At 50.4% G+C, this 24,821-nt stretch overlaps 1 protein-coding gene across 2 annotated transcripts; it reads right to left on the bottom strand.

Annotated features, from left to right (window-relative positions):
• Positions 1-84: 84 nt before the first annotated feature.
• Positions 85-22,898, bottom strand: Drc7 (dynein regulatory complex subunit 7). 2 transcript variants are annotated; one of them, XM_050144147.1, is made up of 17 exons: positions 22,670-22,898; positions 22,185-22,359; positions 21,193-21,318; positions 20,459-20,653; positions 17,646-17,804; positions 17,121-17,339; positions 9,916-10,044; positions 7,521-7,593; positions 6,631-6,759; positions 6,360-6,488; positions 5,091-5,311; positions 3,774-3,989; positions 3,095-3,205; positions 2,906-3,016; positions 1,821-2,015; positions 443-582; positions 85-355 (listed from the first exon to the last, which is right to left on the bottom strand). In XM_050144147.1, exons 1-17 carry the CDS (start codon positions 22,873-22,875, stop codon positions 262-264), a joined length of 2,628 nt encoding a protein of 875 aa, XP_050000104.1. In that variant the 5' UTR covers positions 22,876-22,898; the 3' UTR covers positions 85-261. The 2 variants fall into 2 exon arrangements, with proteins under 2 accessions (XP_050000104.1, XP_050000105.1); XM_050144148.1 differs by having other exon boundaries at positions 21,193-21,315.
• Between the last annotated feature and the right edge of the window lie 1,923 nt (positions 22,899-24,821).

The raw sequence follows: 24,821 nt of genomic DNA, 5'->3' as shown, positions 1-24,821 counted from the left end.
CGGCCATGACTGGAACCATCTGGAGACGTTAATACTTGATGTTCCAACAAAGAAGATGACAGAGAAAGACTGAGGGGTGGGGGGGACTGGAGCTTGTGAGTACCAAAGTACAAATGGCAAATAAGGAGTGTGTTTATTTGAGGAAGACTATGAGGGACAGGGAGGTAGCGTGGCAGTGAGGCTGGTGTGGGGTCACAGTAGCCGGGGAGAAGGGCGGGACTCCATTCTCTGGCAGCTCTTGCCATGGTCCCATGAGGGGCATCAAACAAAGCCTTTGACGAAGTCTACCAAGCGTGGGTCCTTGTAGAGCTTTTCCTCCAGTGCCAAGTACTTCAGCGGAGCCAGCTCTTTGTGCCTGAGCAGAGGGAGGCGGGGGAGGAGAAGGTGAGGGATAGCCAAGCTGTCTGTGCTCCCAGGAGTCCTCCTGGCTCTGCCCCCTTACCGATTGAGTCGCTGTTCCAAGATGCGGATTCGGAACATGGCCTGAGAGCAGTAGCTGAGGTACAGGTCCTCCTCCTCGGATGTCAGGGTTACCTGGTTCTCCTGGTACCATTGCTGCTTCTTCTGCAGTTCCTGGGTCTCCTGGGGGCACAGGGAGATGAGCAGGGACACAGTTGTGAACTGATCATCAGCCAGGCCCATAGATTACCAGGCAGCCCCTATCCCCACCTCCCGTGGAGAGGGGCAGAGTTAGAGGATCACAAAAGATCTTGGGTTGGGACTACTGGAGTCATGATTCGAAGGACAAGGTGTGCATGAAATCAGAACAGCCAAAACAGTTAGTCAGGGCTAGGGATGTGGCTTAGTGCATGACCCTGGGTTCCACCCCTAGCTCCTCATACAAAATCAAAGCAGCAGGGTGTGGTCGTGCCACCTTTAATCCCAGTACTCACTAGGCAGAGCCAGATGGCTCTCTGTGAGTTTAAGGCCTGTCTGGTCTATAGTGCACATTCCAGGCCAGCTGGGGCTACTTAATAGGACATTGTCTCAAAAAAAAAAAAAAAAAAAAAAGCAAGGGCGCTGGCTGCTCTCCAGAGGACTGGGGTTCGATTCCCAGAACTCACATGGAGACTCAACAATCATCTGAAACTCCAGTCCCAGGGGATCTGACAGCCTCTCCTGGCCTCTGAGGGCACTAGGTGTGCACATGGCGTACATACATATGTGCCGACAAAACACCCACATACACAAAACAGCTATGTGACCTAGACAAGCTGCTGAGATGCTCAGAGCCCCAAGTAACTCATCTCCAAACATAAGAAGTATTGTGTCCAACTCCACCTGACTCTGCCCTGTGTGTTCTGTGAAGACCGAGACACTGCGTGGAGGCCGCAAGGTATGCACCTCACCTGTCTCACAGAAATGGGCTAAAGACTAGGAGTTAATGTACCACCCCTCAGTCCATCTATCCACAAACCCGCCCATTCATTTCTTTATCCCTCATCTGCCAAATCTTACCTATCTACCCATCAGCCCACTCACTCATCAGTCCACCACCTGCTCACCACCCATCCACATCCCACCTCTAATCCTTACCCACGCCGGCCTGCCCACGTATCCAAACTGCACCCACCCATCCTCTTCATTCATTCCCCCATCTACCCGCCTATCCACGCATATTCACCTACCCGCCATCCATTCACTCATCATCCATCCAGTAATGAAGTGGGGAGAAGTCAGATATTTGGAAGCCCCAGTTACAGACATACTCATCCACGCATCTAGCTCACACATCAGCAACGCCCTGAGTAAAGATTTCAGGACCCATTTTCTGACTGAGGATGGTGAGGTCACCTCCCTGACTTGGGCCACGGTCTCACCTTCTCAAAGCGTGCCTGGATGAGATTAGCCTTGTCGATGAGGCGCTGCTTGAAGTCGCTGAGACACTCGTCCTTGAGGCGCACAGCCTGCCAGCGCGTGAGCTTCTCGCCTGGAGGGAGCTGTGCCAGGAACGGGGCCAGGTAGTCCAGCTGGGCCTCCACTTGCCGCAGGTGCTCCTCGTGCAAGACACGCTCCTATGGACCAGGGAACCAGCTGAAAGAGCACCACATCCTGGGGGCCTCCCGAGCAGCAACGGTACAAAGTCAGGCCCCAAAGCTAGGTCCTAGCAGAGACTTCCTGGGAGAACTAAGTTCCTAAGGATCACCCCTTGACCCAGGTTGAGGGTGATATGTAATTCCTGTTTCTGACGTGAATTCACCTCTCAATCTGAGCCTCAGTTTCCTCCTCTGAAATCAGACCAGCTTTGATCTGGGAAGCACATACTCTGGGTCTGACAGCCCACAGCAGGTTCAAAGAATGACGGTGATTAGCTAAATGTTAGACTACCAGCAATTTTCTCTTGCCCATAAGGCCCTACACGGAGCACACAGAAGCCAGAGAACCTGCAGACATAGGCTTTTGCCCCTCCCTATGAATCCAAGAAAAATCCAAAGCCCAGCCTTGCCCGGTCAACTGCGAACTACTTTAAATGTCTGCCCTGCATAGTGAAGAGGATTTAGAAGGAAGCCTAGGAACCCAATCGGGTCCTCGCACCTGGGGGAGGGGGTGTGGCCAAAGCCCTGCCTCGCTGAGGCCTGGTGCTCAACTTGTGCTTGAGTCAGTGGGCTGGACTCCCAGCTCGGGTCACAGCCTCAGTGGAAGCCCTGGCAGAGGTGGACATTCATCTTTCCCCATGCAAGGCAGGCTTTGGTTTGGCCACACTCCTGGATAAGGACACCTAGCCTGAACCCTAAGTGCCCTTTGGGGTGACCCATCAACACAGTCAGTGTGGCAGGTGACAATCAACAAGACTTCTTACCTGATGTCACCAGTGACGTCATCCCTTCCAAAGGACTCCCACACTCTCCCTACACTGGAGCCCTGCCTCCAGGGAAGGAGACCTGGGGAAAGCGGGGAAGCTCACCATGGCCTCCCGATACTCTTTGCTCTTCTCGTTGCGCTTGGTGTCGTAGATGGAGATGCTTAGTGTATGTGCCTCCTCCTCCTCTTCCCTGAGCTTCAGGATCTCCAGCACCTTGATGGCATACAATGGCGGACGTCCACATCTAAGACCCTCTCTCTCCGCCACATCCGCCCTCTGGGAGGACCTTACCTCCAGCTCTGACTCCCAGGCCTGATGCCGGGACAGCTTCTCTTCATTCTTCAGTTGAATCAAGGTCTCATACTGGTAGAGAAGTTTCTTGGTGTGCTCCATGGGCTCCACCTGGGACCAGAACCACCACAGTAACAGAGAGGCTGCAACTGGTCGGGTCTAGGGGCCACCAGGCTTAAATTGACTACCTTTTTCTAGCTGGGTGATCTCAAGCAAGATGATTAACCTTTCCAGACCTCAGCATCCCTGCCTACAAAGACATAGTAACAAAGAGGGACCAAAGAAAGATGCAGAGGGGCTGAGGGCTGTGCCAGAGAAAGCTAACTAGAATAAGAAGATGAGACCATCTAGGAGATGAGACACCCTGCCACCTCCAGGATGGGTCCCTGGGATCTGGGGTGTAGGCTCCCCAGAGGTGGAAGTGGGGACGAGGATGTCTCAGTCTGCTGGATTCTCATTTTGATGGAAATGGGACGAGTCTCAGAGGAGCTGCAAGGAACGGATCCTCGGATGGGAAATAGACGTGTTCCCAGGGACAGAGATGGGTTTCACCATGGAGACTTAATGGGGGAGGAGTGGAGGAATCCACCTGGGGTTTCCCAAGTTGCCAGAAAAGGCTGCAAGCAGTTTCCCGAGTGTGCCCCCTGCCAGTCCCTGCCCCGTGCGGTAGCCAGCCCACCTCGAAGCTGATGCACATGTCCGGGGTCATGATGATCTTGTTGCCTTTGCTGTCCACCTCCGTGCGCCGCAGGAACTCGCGCTTGGAGGCGGTGATGTAGTCGTCGCGGCAGTGGTAGCGAAGCTGAATGCGCTCCTCCAGCATCAGAAACACACGCTCTGCCACGTCCTCATCGGCAGGCTTCGCTGGATTGCGGAAGAACCGCTCCGTGATTTTCTGTGTGGCCAGAACATGCAGAAGGGTGGGGGGGATTTCTGTGCATGCTCCGTGGATAGGAGCAAAGGACGCTCCAGATCCAAGAGTCTGGAGGTGGGACTTGTTGGTTAGTCCCTTCTAGCCAGGCAGTGGATTCTGTGACTCGGGGTCTAGCCACGTCAGCCTTGCATAGTGTGTTCTTCAGTTCCCTCCTCCACAAGACTCTGCTTGCCTGCTCCTAGCAATGGGGAGCTGCCACCTCTTCAGGAAGCCTATCCCATAACCAAATACTGCTTGCTATGGAGCCGAGCTTCTTTGGGGGCGTGGTCAGAAAGCTCAGTGGCCAAAAACTTGGTAGAAAACAGGGGTTCTAACTTTCATCTCGGATCTCAATAAAATTAAAGTCTCTCAGAACAAGTTGTGTGTGTGCCTTGGTGTGCATACACGCACTTGTGTGGTGACCAGAGACAGACACTGTCTGTCTCGATTGCATTTCTCAAAACCTGGACTCCCTTGAACCCAGAGCTCACTGGATTGCCTGGCCAGCAAACCCGTGTTTGCCTCCCTGATGCTGGAATTCCAGCTGTGTGTCACAGTCCCTGGCTGTTCTTGTGGGTTCTGGGGATCACACTCAGGGCTCATGCTCTATGGAGTGAGTTATTCCCTCAGCCCCAAGTTCATTAAGATAGGGTCTCAGACTGGCCTTGAACTTACTACGATAGCCGAGGGTTACCTTAAACCCTCGGTCCTTCAGCTACCCCCTCTCAAGTGCTGGGATTAGTTGTTCAACTAGGAACAAACCTACCAGTCCACAGTAGTACTGGAGAGAAGTCACTCTGAGATATTTTCACATTTTTCTGGTTTCTCCTATTTCCATGTGTCTGGTCATAAGTGTGTGTTACAATAAGGAAACAGTGCTTCTCTGTCTGGTGACTGGGGACACGGTTTAGCTCTAGCGAGCCCAGGGCTCTACATTTTGTTAAACTGCTTGTTTGAGATTTAGAACCCTGGCAAGAATCACAGGCCTTGATCCCATCCCAGAGCCAGGGTTTCCCCCATCCTGCTGACCCTCTTTTGGCCAGGGAAGATGGGCAGCAGTCCCCGGCCCCAGCATGCTCTCACCACCATGGGCCTGGGATTGGATTCTGCGCTGTTCTGGGTGAGCTTCTTGATTCTGGGTCCAAAATTGATGTGGCGGTAGGAGAGGAAGTCTGAGCGCCCTTGATAGCATTCTGTCATGGTCATGGGCGTCTCCTCCCGCTTTATCAGGCCATCGACACGGATCTTTTCATAGAACTCCATGACGCGGTCCATCTCGGGCAGCATAGACTTGTATGAGTGCACTGGGGGAGGGGGTTGGCAAGCGGGGAGGGAAGGGGTCGAGTGAGCATCGCCAGCTGTGGCAGCTGACGCTGCACCCAAGCCCAGGCCCAGGGAGAGGGCAGCTCTTCAGTACACAGGAGCATTAGCCATGTGCCCAACCTCCACTCTCTGGATAAGGTGGTTACATCGAATTCTTCATTTTTACAAACAAGTCCATGAGGAGCATCTAAATGTCATGCCCTTATGGATCTTGCTCAGTGTTCGCTAACAACAAATTCTCAGCAGAGGAATTACTGGGTCAAAATGCATGCACATTTTAAGGCCATTGTTGCTGGAGGTGGAACACAGGGCCTCAGGAATGTTAAGCATGTGTTCTAACACTGAGCTACATCCCCATATTAACACATTTCGCTTAATTATGCTTAAGAGTGGCCTGCCAAATCACTAGTGAGGGGCTTTCTGCTGCTTCCAACCCCTGTCACATCTGGTTAGGACCATTTGCTCACACAAAAGCAGTGGCATGGCCCCTTGTTGGTTTCATCTTGAAATGTTCAGCTCCCAAATGCAGTTCATGTGTTTCCGTGTGTTTGTTGGCTCCAGATTTTTCTCTGGTGAATTCTGGGGTAGGATATGGATCTTGGAAGGCATACTCTTTCTTCTCAACCTCATAGACCCCTAGCCACAGCCATCCAGTGGGCGCTCTGCCCTCTGCATTTGCCCTTGTCTGTGGTATTTGGTTGGCTTTATTGCCCAACATCCTTAGACCCTTTACATGTGACCCACACTGTATACCCTCTGGCGGAGATTCCAGCTTGATCGCAGCCACAGAACTGCATGTGGCCCTGCCTTTGATTTTCCTGGGAAGCTGCTGGCCACAGTGTCTCCCTTTTCTGAGCTTCCTCAGCTGTCTGTACAACCTCATTATCTTACAGAGGCAGAAGCAGTGGCCGTGCTTGCCACCCGAGGATCTCGCTGATACCTGGGGCTGGTTTTTCCCATCATGTAGCATTCTAGGTAAGCCCCCCTCCCCCAGGGCTCTTGGCTTGCCCAGCAGTGGGATCCACGCACCACGCAGAGCTTGGGGATGGCCCGGCTTGAAGTAGTCCACGTTCAGGCCCGTGGTCTTGTTTATATGCTTCAGCTCCAGCATGTCCTCACGGTTCTGGTACCACTCCTTTATCTCCAGAACCTTCGTGCCTGTGGGGGCCCAAAAGATGGTTGCTGCAGGCAGACCTCTGGCCTCTGCCCCCACAGACACCAAAAAAGTAGAAGTGCTATGCCCGGAGTGACCGAGCACAACATTTGGTTGTCCCCCATCCCGGCCCCCAAGGTGCCTTACACTGTGTGTCTTCGTAGATGGTGAGGCGGCACACCAGGCCGTTGTTGTTGAGGTATGGAGCCCACTTCTCCAGCTGGGCCTTCTTGTACTGGATCACTTTCTTTCCATTGGGGCAACGGGTCTCAAACTCTGTGGATGCAGGGGGTGCTGAGGGTCTCTCCTTCCACCCTTCCTAGCCGCTCATCCTTTTTCTGCATCACCTTTAAAGACCCTTTAGGTCCAGAAACAGCTCCAGGGAAGATGAAAGTCGTCACTGGTGCTGGCTTCAACTCTTCCCAAGGTATCCAAGCCAGAATCCCAGCGCCACACAAGAATCCTATCTGTGGCCCAGCCACCCCTCACCCCAGCCAGGCCTTCACCTGTGAGAACAGTATGCTAGAATGACTTCTAGGCCTTCAAGACCCAGCCTCAGGGCTATTTCTTGGACCCCATTTTGCCTCCATCCCTCATCTAGGCTGTGATGAGTACTCCAGGTCAGGTTCCACGACCTCTTCTCTAGCACTTGTCACCTGCTGGAGCAGCCTGAATCCTTCTTCTGAGTCTAGGGGTTCCCAGATGGGTCTATGCAGACATGGAGCAGAAGGTAACCCACTCTCCTGCCTTCTTTGCCCATACATCCCGGGGCCTGACCTTCTTACACTATCCTCAACAGGTCCTGCCTGTGGTCTCCTCAGAACAGAGGATTTGAGGGAAGGAAAGAGGCCATGTTCCCGACTTTGGAGTCATGTTAACAGTCCAGTTGTGTCCCAGATGGTATCAGGCTCTGGGCACAGAGCTGGTGGGGTGTTGAGAGGGGTGGAGACGGCGGCTCAGGAAGCCTCTATGGCCTCTCTGCTGAGTTATGGCCGTAGAACTCCCTGGGGCTCTGGGAACTGGTGAATGACAGAGACCTTCAGGTGTGATCTCAATCTGGGAGACCCATGAAGGCGGCATGTCGAAGCTCTTCTCTTCCTCCTCTTTGCCCTGTGAGGAGAGGAGGTGGGTGCTGGCTAGGCCCTTGGAGGCCATAGCGCAACTGTCTCCTACCCCAGACCCAGCCTTGCTAAGGGGGCTGTCAGTTTCCCCGGAAGAGGCAGAAATCAGGACAGTGATCAGGATGGGGCAGAAGGGGAGTCATCTTGGGCAGACCTCCATTCCCTGCGGCCATGATGGCTGCTCAGAGAGGGGAGCCATACCTTTAACTATTATCCCAGGTAAGGAGGCCTTGGTTTCCTTAGCTGTTTCCTGGGAGGACTAAAGGATGTCATGAATAATGCCCGGAGCTCTGTCTGCTTTCTATCCCTGGTCTGTGCTGTGCAATACGGCCTGGTCTAGACAAATGGCCCTCAAACCAGGCCCTAGATTTTCCATGTGTACACTTCCTGCCACAAACAATGCTTAGCCCTTGGATACTTGTTCATCTAACTGTGAGTCCTTTCAGGGACACAGAAGGCGAGCAGTCAGCAGGAGGCGTGGGCAGAGCGTTCTTGAGACACCCTAAAAATCCCAGGGTCCCACGGCTGAGGGCTGCCGCTCAGGCTGTAGCAGCTGTCCATGTTGGAGACAATAAGGATTCTTGTTCTAGGGATGTGATAGGGCCTGCAGAAAATGGGCTCCCCACTTGGGTTTGCTTGCCCGGCACTCCACTGGTCCGTGCCCGCAGCCAGCAGGGGGCGCCAGTGCTCAGAAATGAGGAGTTGGCGAACAGGGTGATCCAGTCATTCTCAGGCAGCTCCCAGAGCTGAACGTCACCACTGAGAACCCAGCTCCCAGCTCTCTCACTTCCTGGGTGGGTCTTTTGGTGCCTCATTTTGCCTGCTGCCTATAAGCCTATAAGCCGCCAGCCTCCCAGGCAGAGGCGATTTAAATGAGTGAGCTCAGAGTCCATGCCAAAGCAGAACCCGTCCCTCAGTGTTGTCTTTTGTTGGGAGCATCGCTCAACCTTCCACTAAAATTGCACACTAAACCCTCACCCCAGTATCTATGAATCCGGTTGCACTTGGAAGTAAGTCTTCAGGGAGGAGGCAATGAAGTCTAAATATGCTTCTTAAATATGCTAAGGGTTCTTATAAGACAAGGGGATTAGGACAGAGATTCATAGAGAGAGGGCCAGATAAAACACAGCCCTGATGGCCATCAGCAAACCCAGAGGATCTCAGAAGAAACCAGCCCTGCCAGCACCTTGATCCTGAAATTCCAACCTCCAGTAGTGTGGGACCCCCAGTTTGTAACACTTTGTTGTGGCAGTGCTAGATGCGTAAAAACACCTGTTACTGTCGATACCAGACTATGACTCTCACCTACACACACACACACACACACACACACACACATACACATATATGTGGCATCATATTCAAAATGAAGGGGCTAAAGAAACTAAAGTTTACATCACTTGAAAAAAGAATACAGTGCTATGCTAAATTTTATTAAGAAAATTTAGGTACAGAAAAGGTAGGTTATAAAATTGGGTGGATTCATTTTTTTTCCCCGAGACAGGATTTCTCTGTAGTTTTGGTGCCCGTCCTGGAACTAGCTCTTGTAGCCCAGGCTGGCCTTGAACTCACAGAGATCCAACCGCCTCTGCTTCCCCAGTGCTAGGATTAAAGGCACGTGCCACCACCGCCGGACCCTCACCTACTTTTACACATAAGGGGGAAATGAAAGATCCCAAAGCCGGGGGAATTTGCCTGCTGGGCTCCTAGTCTTGGATTTCTCATTCAAGACTTCATGCAGGAAGCACACCTTCTACACGCGCACACGCACATATGCACACACACACACACACTCGCACGCACACACATACACACACACACACACACACACACACACGCACGCACCTTGTTGGGAGATGACAGAAGGAAGGCTGATGAGGGGATCCCCCAGGCCAGTGGTCTTTAGAAGACGTAATAGAACAGGAAGGAAAGGCCTAGCTTGATAGTCATAATGTGACTAAGGAGGAGCTAGCAGGGTGGCCAGTCCCGGGGCTCCCACTCTAAAGAGTACATCTCTCTGAGGAGCACCCCAACCCTTGAACGGGGCTCCAGATGGAAGAGACTGAATTTAGGAACTGTCAACACACTGGGAAGTCCTTGGCTGGTCACTGGATGTACCTGGGCCTCTGTTTACCCATCTGGAAAATGAGGGCTCAGGCTTCTTCTGCTTGGAAGAATGTATGATTCTGGACTTCCCCGTACATGGACATGCTTTCAGGGGTGTCTGTCAGGCTGCCTGACGCGAAACAGGTGAAGCCCCTCAGCCCACCCTCAGCCCACCCTCAGGCCACCCTCAGCCCACCCGACTCACCAGATCGTCTACATCGTCATCATCGTCCAGGCCTTCGTCATCTTCCTCAGTCAAGGACAGGTGCGGCTTATCGGTCCCCAAGAGCATATACTCCCATCTCACAGGGTCTCCCAGGTCGAAGATCAAGTCCTGATGGAGAGGGAACCAACTGAATGCACCCCTGAACCCCATGCCTGGGCCCACTCCTAGGACAATAGAAACAGCTGTTCCCAGAGGCCTGCAGGGGCTGTGCAGAATGTCCGTTCCATTCAGTCTCTAAGAGTCCAGCCTCGTTCTTCGTCTCAACAGGGACGCAGGCCCCACTCCCATCCCACCGACCCATATCCAGAGAAAGAAATCCCACAGCATGTCCAGAGGAGACTCATCAGTGCCCTGCCCTGGGGACAGACCTGTATATGCCACTATGGGGCATTTCTGAGCAGGCAAACCATTAGGAAATGACTGGGTTAAAGTGAGCCTCCTTGGTTTCTCTTTTTGTTTTTGTTTGCCCTAGGTCAGGGAGGCAAGAGCCAACTGCTACTTGGGACTCAAGAGGATACAAGAGATCTCAGAAGAAAGCAGCCCTGCCAGGACCTCAGTCCTGGATTTCCAGTCTCCAGAATTGTAAGACAAAGAATTTTTGTTCTTTAACACCCTACTTGTGGGGAAGAAACGTTTAAATATGGATTGACATAAAGGGAATGTGGAGGAGAGCGCAGGCAGGGGAGTGATATGTGACTAACTCATCTGGCGGGGTCGTTTTGCATGGGCAAGTGGCAATTCTGGGAGGGGAAGCGGTGTGTTCCACTTCTCCATGAAGTGTCTACTGTAGGCCAGGCCCATACCTGGCCTAGGAACGCACACAGAGCAATCGATACAGACCAGGTCTCCAATCCCAGGCACTTCCTGTCCAGCAGAAGGGAAAAGCAACAAGCCACTGGACTCGAATTCAGACCTCAGGCCTCCAAGTCCTGTGCTCTGTTGTTATTCCCAGTGTCCGCCATTCCTGACCAGATAGAACCCTGTTGCAATGTACTGGTCTGAGGGATGACTGTGGCCCGATGGGAGACAGGCAGAGTGGACATGCTTCCCCTATGTGGTCTATAACTGTGTCAGTGAGTTGGAAGTTGAATTCCTGGGATAGAAAGACATCTATCTCAGCACTCGACCTGACTCGTCTGACCCCAGGATCTCTCGGCCCTTATTTCCCTCACAGAAAACGATACTCAGAAGGCGCTAATAGGTCCTGGGCATTTGACGAGTGTCAGATTTGTTAACTAGTGTGACGGGTAAGGACACTGACATCCAGGTCAATGACATTTATCCCACCCTACACAGACGATGCAGAGTCAAAGCTGCCCTCCTCGGGACCAGGCTCACAATAAACACACACTCAGTGTTACTGGCCCTTCCGAGATGACTGTAGTCTTCAGCCCCTCCTCCAGCCTGCAGGTCCTCATCTTGTCCTTTGACCCCCCCATCAGTACTCTAGTGTACACCACACCAGTGCCGTGGGAAGGACATTTGTGGCAGGTGGAAGGGAGGCGAGGGAACCAGTACTGAGTCACCAAATAGGGGCGTGGAAGAAGAGACCATGACACTGGCCAGCGTGGACACTGCTAAAAATAGCGCTGGGACTTTGTTCCCTCTGAGAACCTTGGCTATAAAGGAAGATGCTATTTCAAAAACAAACAACGGGTACCACAATACTTAAGAGGCTGTGCTGGGGATGAGGCTCAGTGGTGGAGGGCTCGTCTAGCCTGTGTGAGGCCCCGGTTCAGTCTGCCACTGAGGAAAACAAATGAAGAAGCCAGGATTCATGCAGAGAAGCCTGAAAGGTATTTCCGGTTTGGGATCATTTTCTCCACGTAGGGGTCCAAAGCAGATCAGAGACTGAGAAGTGCTTCTGGGAGGGGTGGGGTGTAGCTCAGTTGGTAGGATGCTTGCCTAACATGCATGAGGTCCTGGGAGCCCTCCTAGACCCACATAAACTAGGCATGGTGGCACATGCCTGTGGTCCCAGTTTAGGAGTTGGAGGCAGGAGAGCTGATGTTCTGCAGTTCAAGGTTATCCCTGATTATATGGTAAATCCAAGGCTAGCTTGGGATGCCTGCAACCTTATCAAACAGAAGGAGGAGGAGGAAAAGGAGGAGAAGGAAACGGCTTTCAATTTATCCACAGCACTAAGGGGCAGAAATCAGAATGCAGAGTCCTCCAAAGGGGAAAAAAGTGACAAATGCCCCAAACTCTGCTCTGGGACTTTGATGGGCCGCACCAAGGGAGTAAAGATAACACAAAGGCTCAGTTAAAGCTCTCCACGATCGCTAGATCTCCGTGTTTTCCACCAGAATCTCACCCAACATCTCTGCAAAAAGATTACGACATCAAGCACTCAGTTATCTCCAAAAAAATTTCATACGTGTTTTTTGGTGACATGCACATATATACACACATGGAACATTTGAGTATGTGCTTGCAAAGGAAAGATTGGTTTTCTCCAGTGGAGTCTCACTAGGTGTGCAAACCACACTTAGGGCAGGCCCCATGCCCAGCAGTAGAAGGCAGACACAGAATGGGTTTTTGGTCTCATAATGCTTTGTTCATTTTGTTTCGTTTTTAGCATTACAGGTCTTTTGTGTGTATATTATAGTTTCTGACTTTGTGTTTTTATGGGATTTTTTTATGTATGTGAATTGTGTGTGTGTATCTATATGGGTTTCTTGTGCTTTCTCTTTGGCTCCTTTTTCCTGTTTGTTTTGTCCTATTCTGCTTTATTTTTTTATTTTATCTTTGTAAAGGTCTGAAGCCATGTAATAGGCACAAAATATAGGCCTACATATCATATCTTTTTTCTTCTTGTTATTATTATAATTATTTGAGATGCCTGTTTATTCTAATAAGAAAGAGAAAGCAAAGGGGCTGGAGAGATGGCTCAGCGGTTAAGAGCACTGGCTGCTCTTCCAGAGGACCTGAGTTCAATTCCCAGCAACTACATGGTGGCTCACAACCATCTGTAATGGGATCGGGTGCCCTATTCTGGCCTGCAGGCATACATGCAGACAGAACACTGTATACAAAATAAGTAAATAAATCATAAAAAAATAGAGGACATGGGAAAAGGGGAAGAGAATTCCAATACAATGAACAACGTTTGCCGTGACGCTGAAAGAGAAAGAGAAAGCCTGTGGATGCAGGGGGGCAGGGGGTAGAAAGGATCTGGGAGACGATGGAGGGGGAACATAATCAGAATATACCGTATGAGAAAATTTTATTTACGTATTTATTTTTGAGATAGGGTCTTTCTGTGTAGACCTGGCTGGCTTCTGACTCACAGAGATCCTCCTGCCTCTACCTCCTGAGTGCTAGGATTAAAGGTGTGCACCAGTATACCCAGCTTAAAAACTATTTTCAATTAAAATAAAAAAAATTAAAATTGATTATGTACCTAGAAAAATAATAGCTATACACTTAATTTTATCAAAAAAAATAATAGTAAGTATTCTCAGAGACTGAGAATGTCCAAAATGGATAAAGGAAAGGCCCAATAATACACACTTAAATTTAGAAAATACAAATAGAGTTTTGTAAAAGGCAAAGCTAGCCCATGGTAGCATAAACCAAAAGAAATCCAGAGACCCTATATTTATGGATTGTAAATAGATATCTAGAATGTGTAAAGCAAACAGCAATAGAAGAAACGGAAATCCGACAGTGTAATCCAAGTTTTAGATGATGTCAATCATTTTAGAATCTAGAAAACCAGCAAAGATATTGAAGAGCTGAGCACCAGCAGCTGACTTGTGTTCACTGGCATGCGATAGAACATTCCACCCAACCCCAAAGAGCAGACATCTCGTCAAATGCACAGAACGTTTAAGATACAGCATAGTCTGGACCAAAAACCAAGCCACGGTAAGAGAGCGGGGATCACATGGTCAGCATTCTCTAACAATCACAGAATCAACACTGAAATAAAAAATCGGTCACCAGGAAATATCTACGTGTCTATGAATGAAACACCACTTTTTGTTTTGTTTTTGGATTTTGGTTTTTCAAGATAGGGTTGGTCAGTGTGACCCTGGCAATCCGCCTGTCCCTGCCTTCCTAGTGCTGGAACCAAAGGCACCAGCCACCACCACCACCGCCTGTCTGAAACACCGATTTTAAAATGACCTGTGAATCAGAGGATAAAGGAAAAGAAAAACGAGAGAGAATTTTGAACTGAAGAAAAACAAGTTCACCCCCCTTATTTGTTGTCCAATACAGGATGGTCAACACTGAAATATTATAGAAACAACAGAAACAGACCTATCAGAGTATATCTGTATCTATTTGTGTGTGTGTATATATATATATATGTATATGTGTATGGAACAATGATAAGAAAAGGGTGGTTATCAATTTGAGAGTTATGAAGGGATATGAGAGGGAAGGGTTTGAGAAGAGAAAAGGTAGTTGGGAGGGGATAGAGGGAGAAAAAGAAGTGACAAAGTTATGTAACTATTTCAATTGAAATTTTTTTAAAAAAATACAATAAATATTAAACAGCCAAAAAAAAAAAAAAAAAAGCAAGTTCACAAGCTGTTGAAATGCGTGGGATGCCAGTGGAGGAACTCGCTAACGAAATGAAGGTCTTTGCCAGAAAAACTGGCCCAGAGTCATTACTTCGATTTCTACCTTAAGAAACTAAGTAATGAAATTTAAAGCAAGCATTAGAAAATAATAAGGATCAGAGTAGAAATAAATGAAACAAAGCCATAGGGAAAAAAATAATAAAATCAAACACGGTTTATTGACAATTCTAACAATATTGATAAGCCTCTTGCTAGATTCACTAGGAGAAAAAAATATTTGTACATTATCAGTGCCAACAGAGAGCGCAGAGTCATCACTATGGGCTCTGAAATATCAAAAGGAAAATAAGGAGTAAATATCAACATTTTATAGCAATAATTTGAAAATGTAAATAAAGGGATAAAGTTTTCCAAAGGATGGAGACTACCAGAACTCACTCAAGAATAAAAGCCCTGGGCTGGGGGTGTGTGGCTTGATGCTAGAGCCCAGGGCTGGAATACACAAGGCTTTGGGTTCCATCCCCAGAACTGTCAGAACAAACAAATTATCCAAACTGAATGTGTAGTTTAAAACATTTCTATAGAGAAAACTCTAGACCCAGATGACTTCCAAGGAAGCAACAATAGTGATTCTATAGAAAGTCACCTAGCAAGGTTCTTTTTTTTAAGCCTTTTATTCACATGTATGTGGCACTGTGTGAGAATGCCAAGCGTGTTGCGGGTGCCCTCAGAGTCCAAAAGAGTGCTGTATCCCCCGAGTTAGAGTTACAGGCAGTGTAAGCTCCCTGATGTGGCTGCTGGGAACTGAACTTTGGTCCTCAGCAGGAGCAGGAAAGAACAGGACTCGATCTTAACCTCTGCGCCATCTCTCCAGCTCCCTGGAGAAGGTTTTAAAATGACCTCACAGGTAGAAAAGCCCTGAAGTCTTTCTAATTTTTTAATTAGAAAATTAGTTAATGAGGAAGCTTAAAACATCCTGGATATGAGGGCAGTGCAAAAATCAGCTGTAGTTTCAAAACAACGCAGTATGCGAGCTACCCACAAGACAGCCAACATGAGAAGAGAGGAAACTGGGTGGGCATCGGTGTGCACACCTGTAATCTCAGCTTCAGGAGGCCAAGACAGTGCCACACCCTCTCAAACTCCCAAACAAGTAACTAGGAGTATTGGTAAGGAGCAGGAGGGCGTCCGGACTCTCACACAATGCTGGAGGTGGGGGCTATAGGTCGATGCAGTCATTTTCTGCAAATGAGAAGAATCTGACTCTCCTGGGTCTTGATCAGTCATAAGTGCGCACATGTGTTCATTGAAACGCGGGTAGGGAATTGCTCGCTGCAGGGCTATCCCAAATAGTCCCATGCTGGAAACAACTGAAACATGCCACTCTAAAATAGAAAAATAAGTTCTGGAGTGCTTCAAGAAGAGGAAATTAAGCCGGGCGGTGGTGGTGCATGCCTTTAATCCCAGCACTCGGGAGGCAGAGGCAGGCAGGCAGAGGCAGGCGGGTCTCTGTGAGTTCAAGGCCAGCCTTGTCTACAAGAGCTAGTTCCAGGACAGGAACCAAAAGCTACAGAGAAACCCTGTCTCGAAAATTCAAAAAAAAATGCTAAGAAGAGGGAATTAATAAGCCATGAAAACGAACCGAGCACTGCACACAGAAAAGATGGGTGAATCTCACAAACATCTCCATGACTTCACAAATCCAACACAAAGAATGCACACTGTATAACTCAGTTGATGGGCTGTCCTAAATCAGAATAAACTGATGGGCACTGTAAGAAGTCAGCCCGGGCTCTGTCCCCATAGCCGAGCCCACTCGCCCACACTCCCACCCTTCACTGATGGTTCCAATCAGATCGTCATCTCCCTGTGGACCTGGGCATCCTTTTCAAGTGAAGAATGTTGGTTTGTATAAGTGAACTTTTCTTTTTTCATTTTTGTGGTGCTGGGGGATCAACCCAGAGCCTACACGGGCTCAGCACCTGCTCTACCATTGAGCGCACGGCTGGAGGGGTTACTGGATGGGAGGGGGCAGGTCCTGGATACATAGGGGAGTTCATTTGCACAAACCAATCCAGTAAGGTATACATTTAAGATTGAGCACCTCTTTGTATACGTGTGTGGGGGTGTGTGAATATGGAGGTCAGAAGACAGCTTGTAGAAATCAGTTCTCTCCTTCCACCATGTGGGCCCTTCGTATCTAACTCAGGGCCTTAGGGTTGGTGGCAAGTATTTTTACCCACTGAACATCCTACCAGCCCATACCTGTGCTGTTTATGTCCTTAACGTACAGTATACATTTGGGAATGGGGGGGGGGTAGGAACTGAACACAGAGGGTTTCTGAGGTATGGGTCATATTCTTTCTTAGTCTGGGTGCAGGAAGCAGGGCCTGATCAGCTTATAGACCGTGGACAGGGAGCTCAGGTGTACGCACATCGCGGCAAGGATGTTATCCTTCCACTCAAAATTCATTCACACAAACCAACAGCCAACGGGTTAAAAAGGACACACACAACGAAACTGGAGACGTTCATCTTGCCAGAAAGACCCTTGATAGGCAGGAATGTAGGTACTGGGGCCTCCTGATGTCAGGGGCTGGTAGCAAGGCCGCCCCTGGCCCCCATCCCTGGTCACACCCTGCTCCCACGCACCTTGCAGCAGTTCCAACAGTCCTGCATGTTGATCCAGTAGTTCTTGTGGTTCCAGAGGCTCTCGATGCCCAAGAAGTGGTCGTCTTTGGTACTGTAGCTGCGCGCTGTCAGCGGGTCAATGAAGAAGCTCTCGGGCACCTCACGCTTCCCGGCCAGCACCAGGACCCAGGCGTGCACCCGCAGTCCATGCAGGGGGTCGGGCTTCGCCTTCTCTTCCTCCTACACAGGAAAGGTGGGTGACCACCAACCAAGGGGATCTCTCTTTCCATCTCCCCTCCTAGGCCCAAGGTTTCAACGGGTAAAATGGGAGGGGCAACTACCAAATCTGTGGTTCATTTTGCAGAGCGATTGTTTCCTGGGTGAGATTTCCTTCAAAGAAAGGCAATGTGTTCTACGGGTAAGGAGAGCTTTGGTGAATCATAAGAGAAGGCCTTATGGCCCTGATATGTTATCCCTTGTGGGGGGGGCTGGGAGGAGGGGGTACCGTGAACAGTCATGCCAGGGTGCAGTGCCATTTATACCCACCAAGAGGCGCTCTTCCTCCTCCTTGCGCTGCTTCTCTTCCCTGTTCCTGATCTCCTGCAGTCTCTTTTCCTCCTGCTCCTGCTCAAACCTGCTGGTCAGGTCCCGCGGTGGCTTGACGGCGTACTTCTTAGGCATTGCCTTCTCTTTCTTCTTGACTGTCTGACCCAACAAGAGAGGCAAGTCCAGATCCCACCCACATCCTTTACAGGGCCTACCCTAACAGAAGAGGGAGCTGCAGCTTAGAAAGGAGTGGGGGTGGGGCGGGGTCCTCGCTACAGATCAAGCCTAGCTGCGCAGGCAGCAGAGAGCCCTAAGGATCTCCCCCATCAGCCTTGCACAGGAAACTGTGAACAGGAAGGGGAGTCTTATTCCCCCGCTGACCAGGCTGATCTGGATCCCAGCCAGAAGGTGGAGCAGATTGTCAGGGGTCAGAGTTTTCAAGGGTTATCCTTGGGAGGTTTCATACATCAACTCCAAGTTCAAATTTTCTGGGCCAGGAAGGAAAAACCTCTGTGTGTGTGTGTGTTTCTACATGCATATGCATGCACGTGTGTATATAGATATGTACAAAATGAAGATCTGTGCTGCCATGAAGGAACTCTCCAGGCACTGTGGAAGTGGGCTTGTGACGGGAAAAGAAATGCAGTTTCCAGTCTTGGGAGTCAGACTTGGGTTTCCATCCCTGGGTCTCCATCCTCCGAAAAAATGTCATCACAGTTTGGTAGCTCCAGACATGGTAACACTTGCTTTTGGGCCATGCCCTTTTATAAGAATGATAACTCCAACTACACAGGGCTGTCATCTGTAGTCATCGAGTCAACCCATGCCCACATTGAACCCGCAGCAGAGACAAGAAGACCAGGAGGTGTGAGCTCAGAGACCACGGAAGGAAAAGACATAAGATGGCATTTGTGCCGCATTCTTTGCTGCCAGGAGGTGGTAGCGCACGTCTTTAATCCCAGCACTAGGGAGACAGAGACAGGCGGATCTCTGTGAATTCGAGGCCAGTCTGGTTGATAGAGTGAGTTCCAGGACAGGCTCCAAAGCTATGAAGAGAAACCCTGTCTCTAAAAAAAAAAAAAAAAAAAAAAAAAAAAAAAAAAAAAAAAAAAAAAAAAAAAAAAAAAAAAAAAAAAGCAAGACAAAACAAACAAAAAACATCATTTGCTCATCCCTTGTGTGGTGGTTTGAATGAAAATGACCCCATAGGTCCACAGGGAGGAGTGGCACTATTAGGAGGTGTGGTCTTGTTGGAGGAACTGTTTCAGTGGGGTGGACTTTGAGGTTTCAAATGCTCAAATCAAGCCCAATGTCACACAGTATCTTCCTGCTGCCTGCTGATGGGGACGTAGAGCTCTTGGCTCCTTCTCCAGCACCATATCTGCCTGTGCACCATCATGCTTCCTACTGTTTCAATAACGGACTAAACCTACTGTTTCAATAACGGACTAAGCCGGCCCCAAATAATTGTTTTCCTTATTAAGAGTTGCCATGGTGGCTGGAGAGATGACTCAGAGGTTAAAAGCACTGGCTGCTGTTCCAAAGGTCCTGAGTTCAATTCCCAGCAACCACATGGTGGCTCACAACCATCTGTAATGAGATCTGGTGCCCTCTTCTGACCTGCAGTCATCCATGCAGACAGAATGCTGTATATATAATAAATAAATAAATCTTTTAAAAAAAAGAACTCTATAAGGAAAAAAAAAACAGAGTTGCCATGGTCATGGTGTCTCTTCACGCAATAGAAACCCTAGCTGAGACACCTTGCTTGGGGAACCAGTCCTGAGTGAGCAGTCTGCCTGGCACCTCTCCCTCTTACTCAATCTCCCGGTTAGTGCTTCAGGACCCCGGGTCTCCATCCATCAGCTGCAGAGGGGCCTGACTCTTGTTGCAGAGCCCTGGAATCCACCCAGGGTATGGGAAGCTCTTGTGGGCACAGTACGGTGTTTTTCCAAACATAGATGTGACTCTGGCATGAAACATATGCACAAAAATGCCTTCACGGATGCCCGTTACCCACAACCGTAGCCACACACATGCTCAGTACTTCCATGCTAACTTTAACATTGTTAGAGTTTAAAAAGTGCTTCTTTTGTTTGCATAAACTCTGGTCATCATCAGATTCTTAATCAGCAGACAGGAAACTCAGCTGCCACTTACTGGGGGAAGTGGTAACGTTTCCCCGTTAAATGGGATACTTTGGGGCTAGAGATGCAGCTCAGACTAGCGTTCTTGCCTAGCACGCGCGTGCGAGGTTCTCGGGTCCACCCTGGAACCACAAAGGGGGTGCGTGTTTTAGGAGGGCTGAGAATCAAGCACTCACTTGGCCCTTGTTTCCCACCATTAAAACCACCAGATAGGATTTTACCAGCTGCAAGCGGAAGTGGGTAGGCTTATGATGGTTAGAGATAAGGCAGAAGCCACGTAAGTCATAACATTTGCCCAGTGGCAGCACAGTGTCTTAAACTGAGCTAGGGCAAGGCGGGAGGGACAGCAGCTGGGAGAACTGAGCTCTGGGTGATGCTGAGGACAGAGAAATCCCCAAGGGACTGAAACAGGGGGTCTGGAACGACAGAGGACGCGTAGTGATGGGAAAGGAACCCATGAGTGTAAGGACAGCCTGGATGGGGACCTGCTTCTCTAAGGGTTGGCCAGGGCAGGGACAGGGACACAATCCTCACACCCCTAAGGGTGGCCAGGTCAGAGACCCACCCAGTTCTTGCTTCTCCAAGGATGGTCAGGGCAGACCCTGATCCTCTCAGGCGGATGGGCAGCCTGGACAGTTTGCATATAAGGAGGGGTATCAGGCATACCTCTTTAGCCTTTACGGTAAGTGGGCACACTTCTCTTGTCAGGTCCATGAGACAGAGGTCCAGGGAGCCGTAGCCATTGACGCAGTAGGCGTCGTAGCCAGAGCCGATAAGCATGGAGCAGAGCAGGGTGCTGAAGTCGAAGCAGTTCCCCTTCTGGCACTTGAGCACAGTGGTCGAGGAATACAGGTGCATGGGCTGAGCACAGGACACACGTCAGCTCAGCCAGACCCCTTGCCACTCACCACCCACCTGTCGGGGTAAGGGCCCTGCTGCATCAGGAGCCTCTTGAGGACCTGGCACATCAGATCCGTGCCACCCACACACGTGACTGCCGTTTTAAGGAACAGGTGGCTCTCCTCTGAAGCTCTCTCTTCCATCCTTCTCATCCTTCTATCAGCGCTCGGTTATTCGCCCCTCCCTCTTTCCTGTCTCCTTTCTTTCTCAATGAAAAGCTGACTGAACCTTTCGGAAGCCCAAAGATGGGGCTGCAGGCTAGAGGCAGCTTGCTATCCCCAGCTCTTTTGTGCCTCCTGAAATAAAAAAAAAAGGGAGACTGAGGCAGACTCCACCAGATGGGGGGGACCAGCCTTGCTGTGTACCCTCAGGCCAGTGGTTGCCTCTCTGTGCCTCTCCCTACAGGGGTCCAGGAGGCTGGAGCTTGCCTGAGTTCCTGTTGCCCAGACTCCTATTAAACCTGCTGGGCTTAGCCCACGCAGCCAGGAAGTAGCACTTACCGGCTTGAGAGGATCAACCAGGGGAACCATGGTGAGGAAGTCGGACACAAACTGGGCGCAGGTGTCCCAGTTGTAGAGTTCGGGGTAGGGCATCAATGTTGGCCTCAGGGTGGTGCTCACGAACTTCTGAAAGCGAGAGATCATGCGAGGGGCCGTGTGGAACAGGGGCGTATGAGCATCCCTGCCTGGTTGGCCCAGCCTTCTTCCCTGACTTCCCGGGGGAACCCTGAAGAGGCCCAGCTCACTGGTCTCAGGGTGGTGGAGCAGTCCCTTGCTGGGAAGGTCGGGCATTGGCTACTGGAGGTGGCAATGGCTGAGATGCACCTATTCCATGGGGATAGTACTAGCGTGTTCTGGATCTGAGCTGGAAGGACTGAGAAAACCCTTCCCTCCCAGCTCAGAGAGGCCAGGTAAATTGCCTAAGGTCTAGAGGAGATAGATGTCCGACCAGGTTGAGGGCCTTGTAGAGCAAGCCTATAGAGGTTTCAAGGAGGGGTGGCTGGTGACCAGGGTGGTCTCCAGTGGCAGGTGACAGCTCCTCAAGGAAAGGACAAAGAAACGGGACAATGTGGGGGCAGAGAACACCCTAAAACCTGGCACAGGGTTCTTGCTCCCCTCCACATGGCCCCAGGCACCTCCCTGAACCCCTCTGGGCCTCAGTTCTCATCTATGCCTGTTCTATACCCAGGAGAGTGTCGTTCAGGCTCGTAAGGTCTCCTGGCATGGGTTCGTAAGTCAGAGCTGATAGCCACAGCTTGCTCAAGGCTAGCCTGGGCTGTATAGTAAGACTCAAGACTAAGGAGAAGCCTGGGGATGTAGCTCAGTGACAGGGTGGTAGCCCCACTTCCAGTTCAGGTCCCAGACCCACGTTCCCCTGGAGTCATCTCCTCCAGCTCCCCACAGGCCAGCACTGCTCCACAGGGTGGAAGGGTGTGCCTTCCTCCACCCCCTCTTCTTCTGCTCTGGCCCCGCCCTCCAAGCCCCAGGCTCACAGGCACATTGCACTCATTTAGCGGGTGCAGGAAGAGAGGCACGCGGTCTGGGCACAGGTGGCTGTACTGGCGGGAGAAGTTGTCCGCCACTAGCAGCAGGTGCTCCTCCTTGGGTGAGTTGCTAGTGTAGGACGCAGGCAGCTTGGTGACATCAATGAGGGCCTTGTTTATGATCCTGTGTCCCGGCAGGGATGGCAAAGTTCTGAGTGAGGCCATGCTTGGCACCCCGGGAACCCCCAAAGCACTTGAGCTGTCTTTGACTTTGTCTTTTCTCCACTTATTCCTCAAACTACACAGAGACGGTATCACTACTCACACTTCTGCTTTTACACAAATAGAGGAAACAGACCCTCAAACTGAACCTCATCCCTCCATGGCCACCCTCCCGGCCTAGGTGCCACCATTTTGCCTTGGTCCTTCCTGAGCCTGGTCCTTTCTAAGTGTGCCAGGGCGGCTAAGTGGACAGCCCCAGTGGTGATACTCACGAGTACTCGGCTGGGGTGGGGATCTCAATGGCCGTTAGCTTCTTCTCCAGGTCTTGAAGCTCATCCTGTGTCAGGACGGATTCCTCTCTGCTCACTTTGGCTGTCTTCATCATCTTCTCCATCTTTTCAGCCCATTCTGCTCGTTCAGCGGCTTCCTCACGCTCAGCCGCCTCCTCCTCCTCTACTTTCTCTCTCAGGACCTCCATCCTGAAGTCTCTGGGTAACTAAGACAAATATCTCTGTAGGGAAAAGCAGATATTCTCAAAATGGCCACCGTCAGCCAGAAAGAAATCAAGACAACCTGTACTTGCCAAGGGCCCTGGGGCTGTTCTCCTCCACCTGGGCATGTGAGGGGCCTGGGGGTGCTCTCCTCCACCTGGGCACGCAGAGGGGCCTGGGGTGCTCTCCTCCATCTGGGCATGTGAGGGGCCTGGGGGTGCTCTCCTCCACCTGGGCATGCAGAAGGGCCTGGATGCTTTTCCTCATAGAGGAGGAACATCCCATGTAATGTCCAAATGGAGGAGGAAGTCTCCATTTGGTGCTAGCCCATCTCTAATACCTTTTAATACAAATCTCCCTTAGAACAAAGACAATGAACTAAACACGGTGATGCATGCCTATTTCAGCTCTTGAGAGGATGACGCAGGAGGAGTTTAAATTCCAGACCAACCTGCACTACATAGCCAAGCCCCTTTTCAACAAACATCAGACAAGGTCAGTGTCAGGTTACCCAAAGTTATTAATGTGGCTTTGGTGGCCACTGTCTCTTTCTAGCAAATGACACTAATGCTGTAGAGATTGCTGAATATAGTTTCCTATTCAGGTATATTGATGACGTTTAATAAATCAATACGTTTCCTGGATTAAAGGAAATTGTTTAGAATAGGAAGGCAAAACAAAATAAGACCCACAAAATAGGTAAATGAAATCTCATCCTACTACAATGGAAACTGAGGCAAAGCTCGCAAAGACTTGCAGGGCTGGAGAGTCGGCTCAGTGGATAAGAACATTTACTGCTCCTCCGGAGGACCTGGGTTTGGTTCCCTGCACACTCGTGGTGGCTCACAAACATCTGTAACTCCAGTCTCGGGGTTCTGGTGCCCTCTTCTGGCCTCCATCGGCACTGCATGCATGTATGGAAGCTGACTCCCATCCCCAGACACACACAAGAAATTTAAGACCATCTTTTAAAAAGGCAGAGTTTCTGCCAAGGCATGTAGAGGGTGATGACAGCCCAGAGGACAGCTACCATCCTGTGACACACAGGATGCTCTATGTGCAGCCACAGAGGAAGACCTCACTAAGATTCATAGTCACCGACCCAAAGATCTGCCCCTTTCCACACCACAGAGTCCCGGGTTTGAATTGGGGCGGCAAGGTGTCAGGTTTGAAGTATTCCACTTCCTGGCCTCTCTGGCAATGAGGTCTTGGAGAAGACATGGCCCAGTCTTCTGTGACCAGTAATATGTTGGAAGAGAGGCCATTAGAGGACAGCAAGTACACAGCCTTGGTTCTATGACCACTTTATGCTTGAGACAAGCACACCAAGTGGGAGGTGGGGAAGTCATTGGTGAGGGCCACTTGGCCTACCAAGGCTGCCTGCTAAGGACAGGGGAGAGTGAGAGAGTCAGGTTCCCATGGATGTAAGTCGTAAGCCTAAGACCATTCCCAGACTTCCAACTCATGTAGAACTTGGCCTCTGCTTGGTGTCTGCTCCCTGCTACCCAACACCATTGCACCTGTCTGGCCTCTGCCTTGCACCTCAGGCCTCTCCTCCACTCTCCTTTCAGATCTGCTCTCAGTAGAACAGAAGCCCCCACCCAATGGAAGCAGGACAGTAGTAAGGGCGAGAGAGAAAGAGGATGCAGACTTGTTCTCAGCTCGGAGAGAGGAGTCAGACTGGGATGTGGCTGAGTGGTAGTGCGCTTGCCCAGTGTGCATGAGCCTCTGAGTTCCATCTCTAGCATTGCAAGGGAGACTCTTGCAGAGGAAGGCGTGGGTTGCCTGGCCAGACTGAGCCACAGGGAGAGATGGGGGCAGTGTTTGCTATTCGTTTGCAGGAGCTAGTAGTTCCTGCTGGAGCTACAGGCCACACCCCACCCTTTTCTAGCCCCCCCCCCCCATTTCCCTTCCTGCAATGTGGATATTCTGT

Source organism: Alexandromys fortis, unplaced genomic scaffold, assembly GCF_014885135.2.
Source record: "Alexandromys fortis isolate MF-2015 unplaced genomic scaffold, M_Fortis_MF-2015_v1.1 scaffold_1, whole genome shotgun sequence".
Classification (NCBI taxonomy): domain Eukaryota; kingdom Metazoa; phylum Chordata; class Mammalia; order Rodentia; family Cricetidae; genus Alexandromys; species Alexandromys fortis.
The sequence above is the reverse complement of the archived record's forward strand: the minus strand, read 5'-3'. Positions and strand labels throughout refer to the sequence as shown.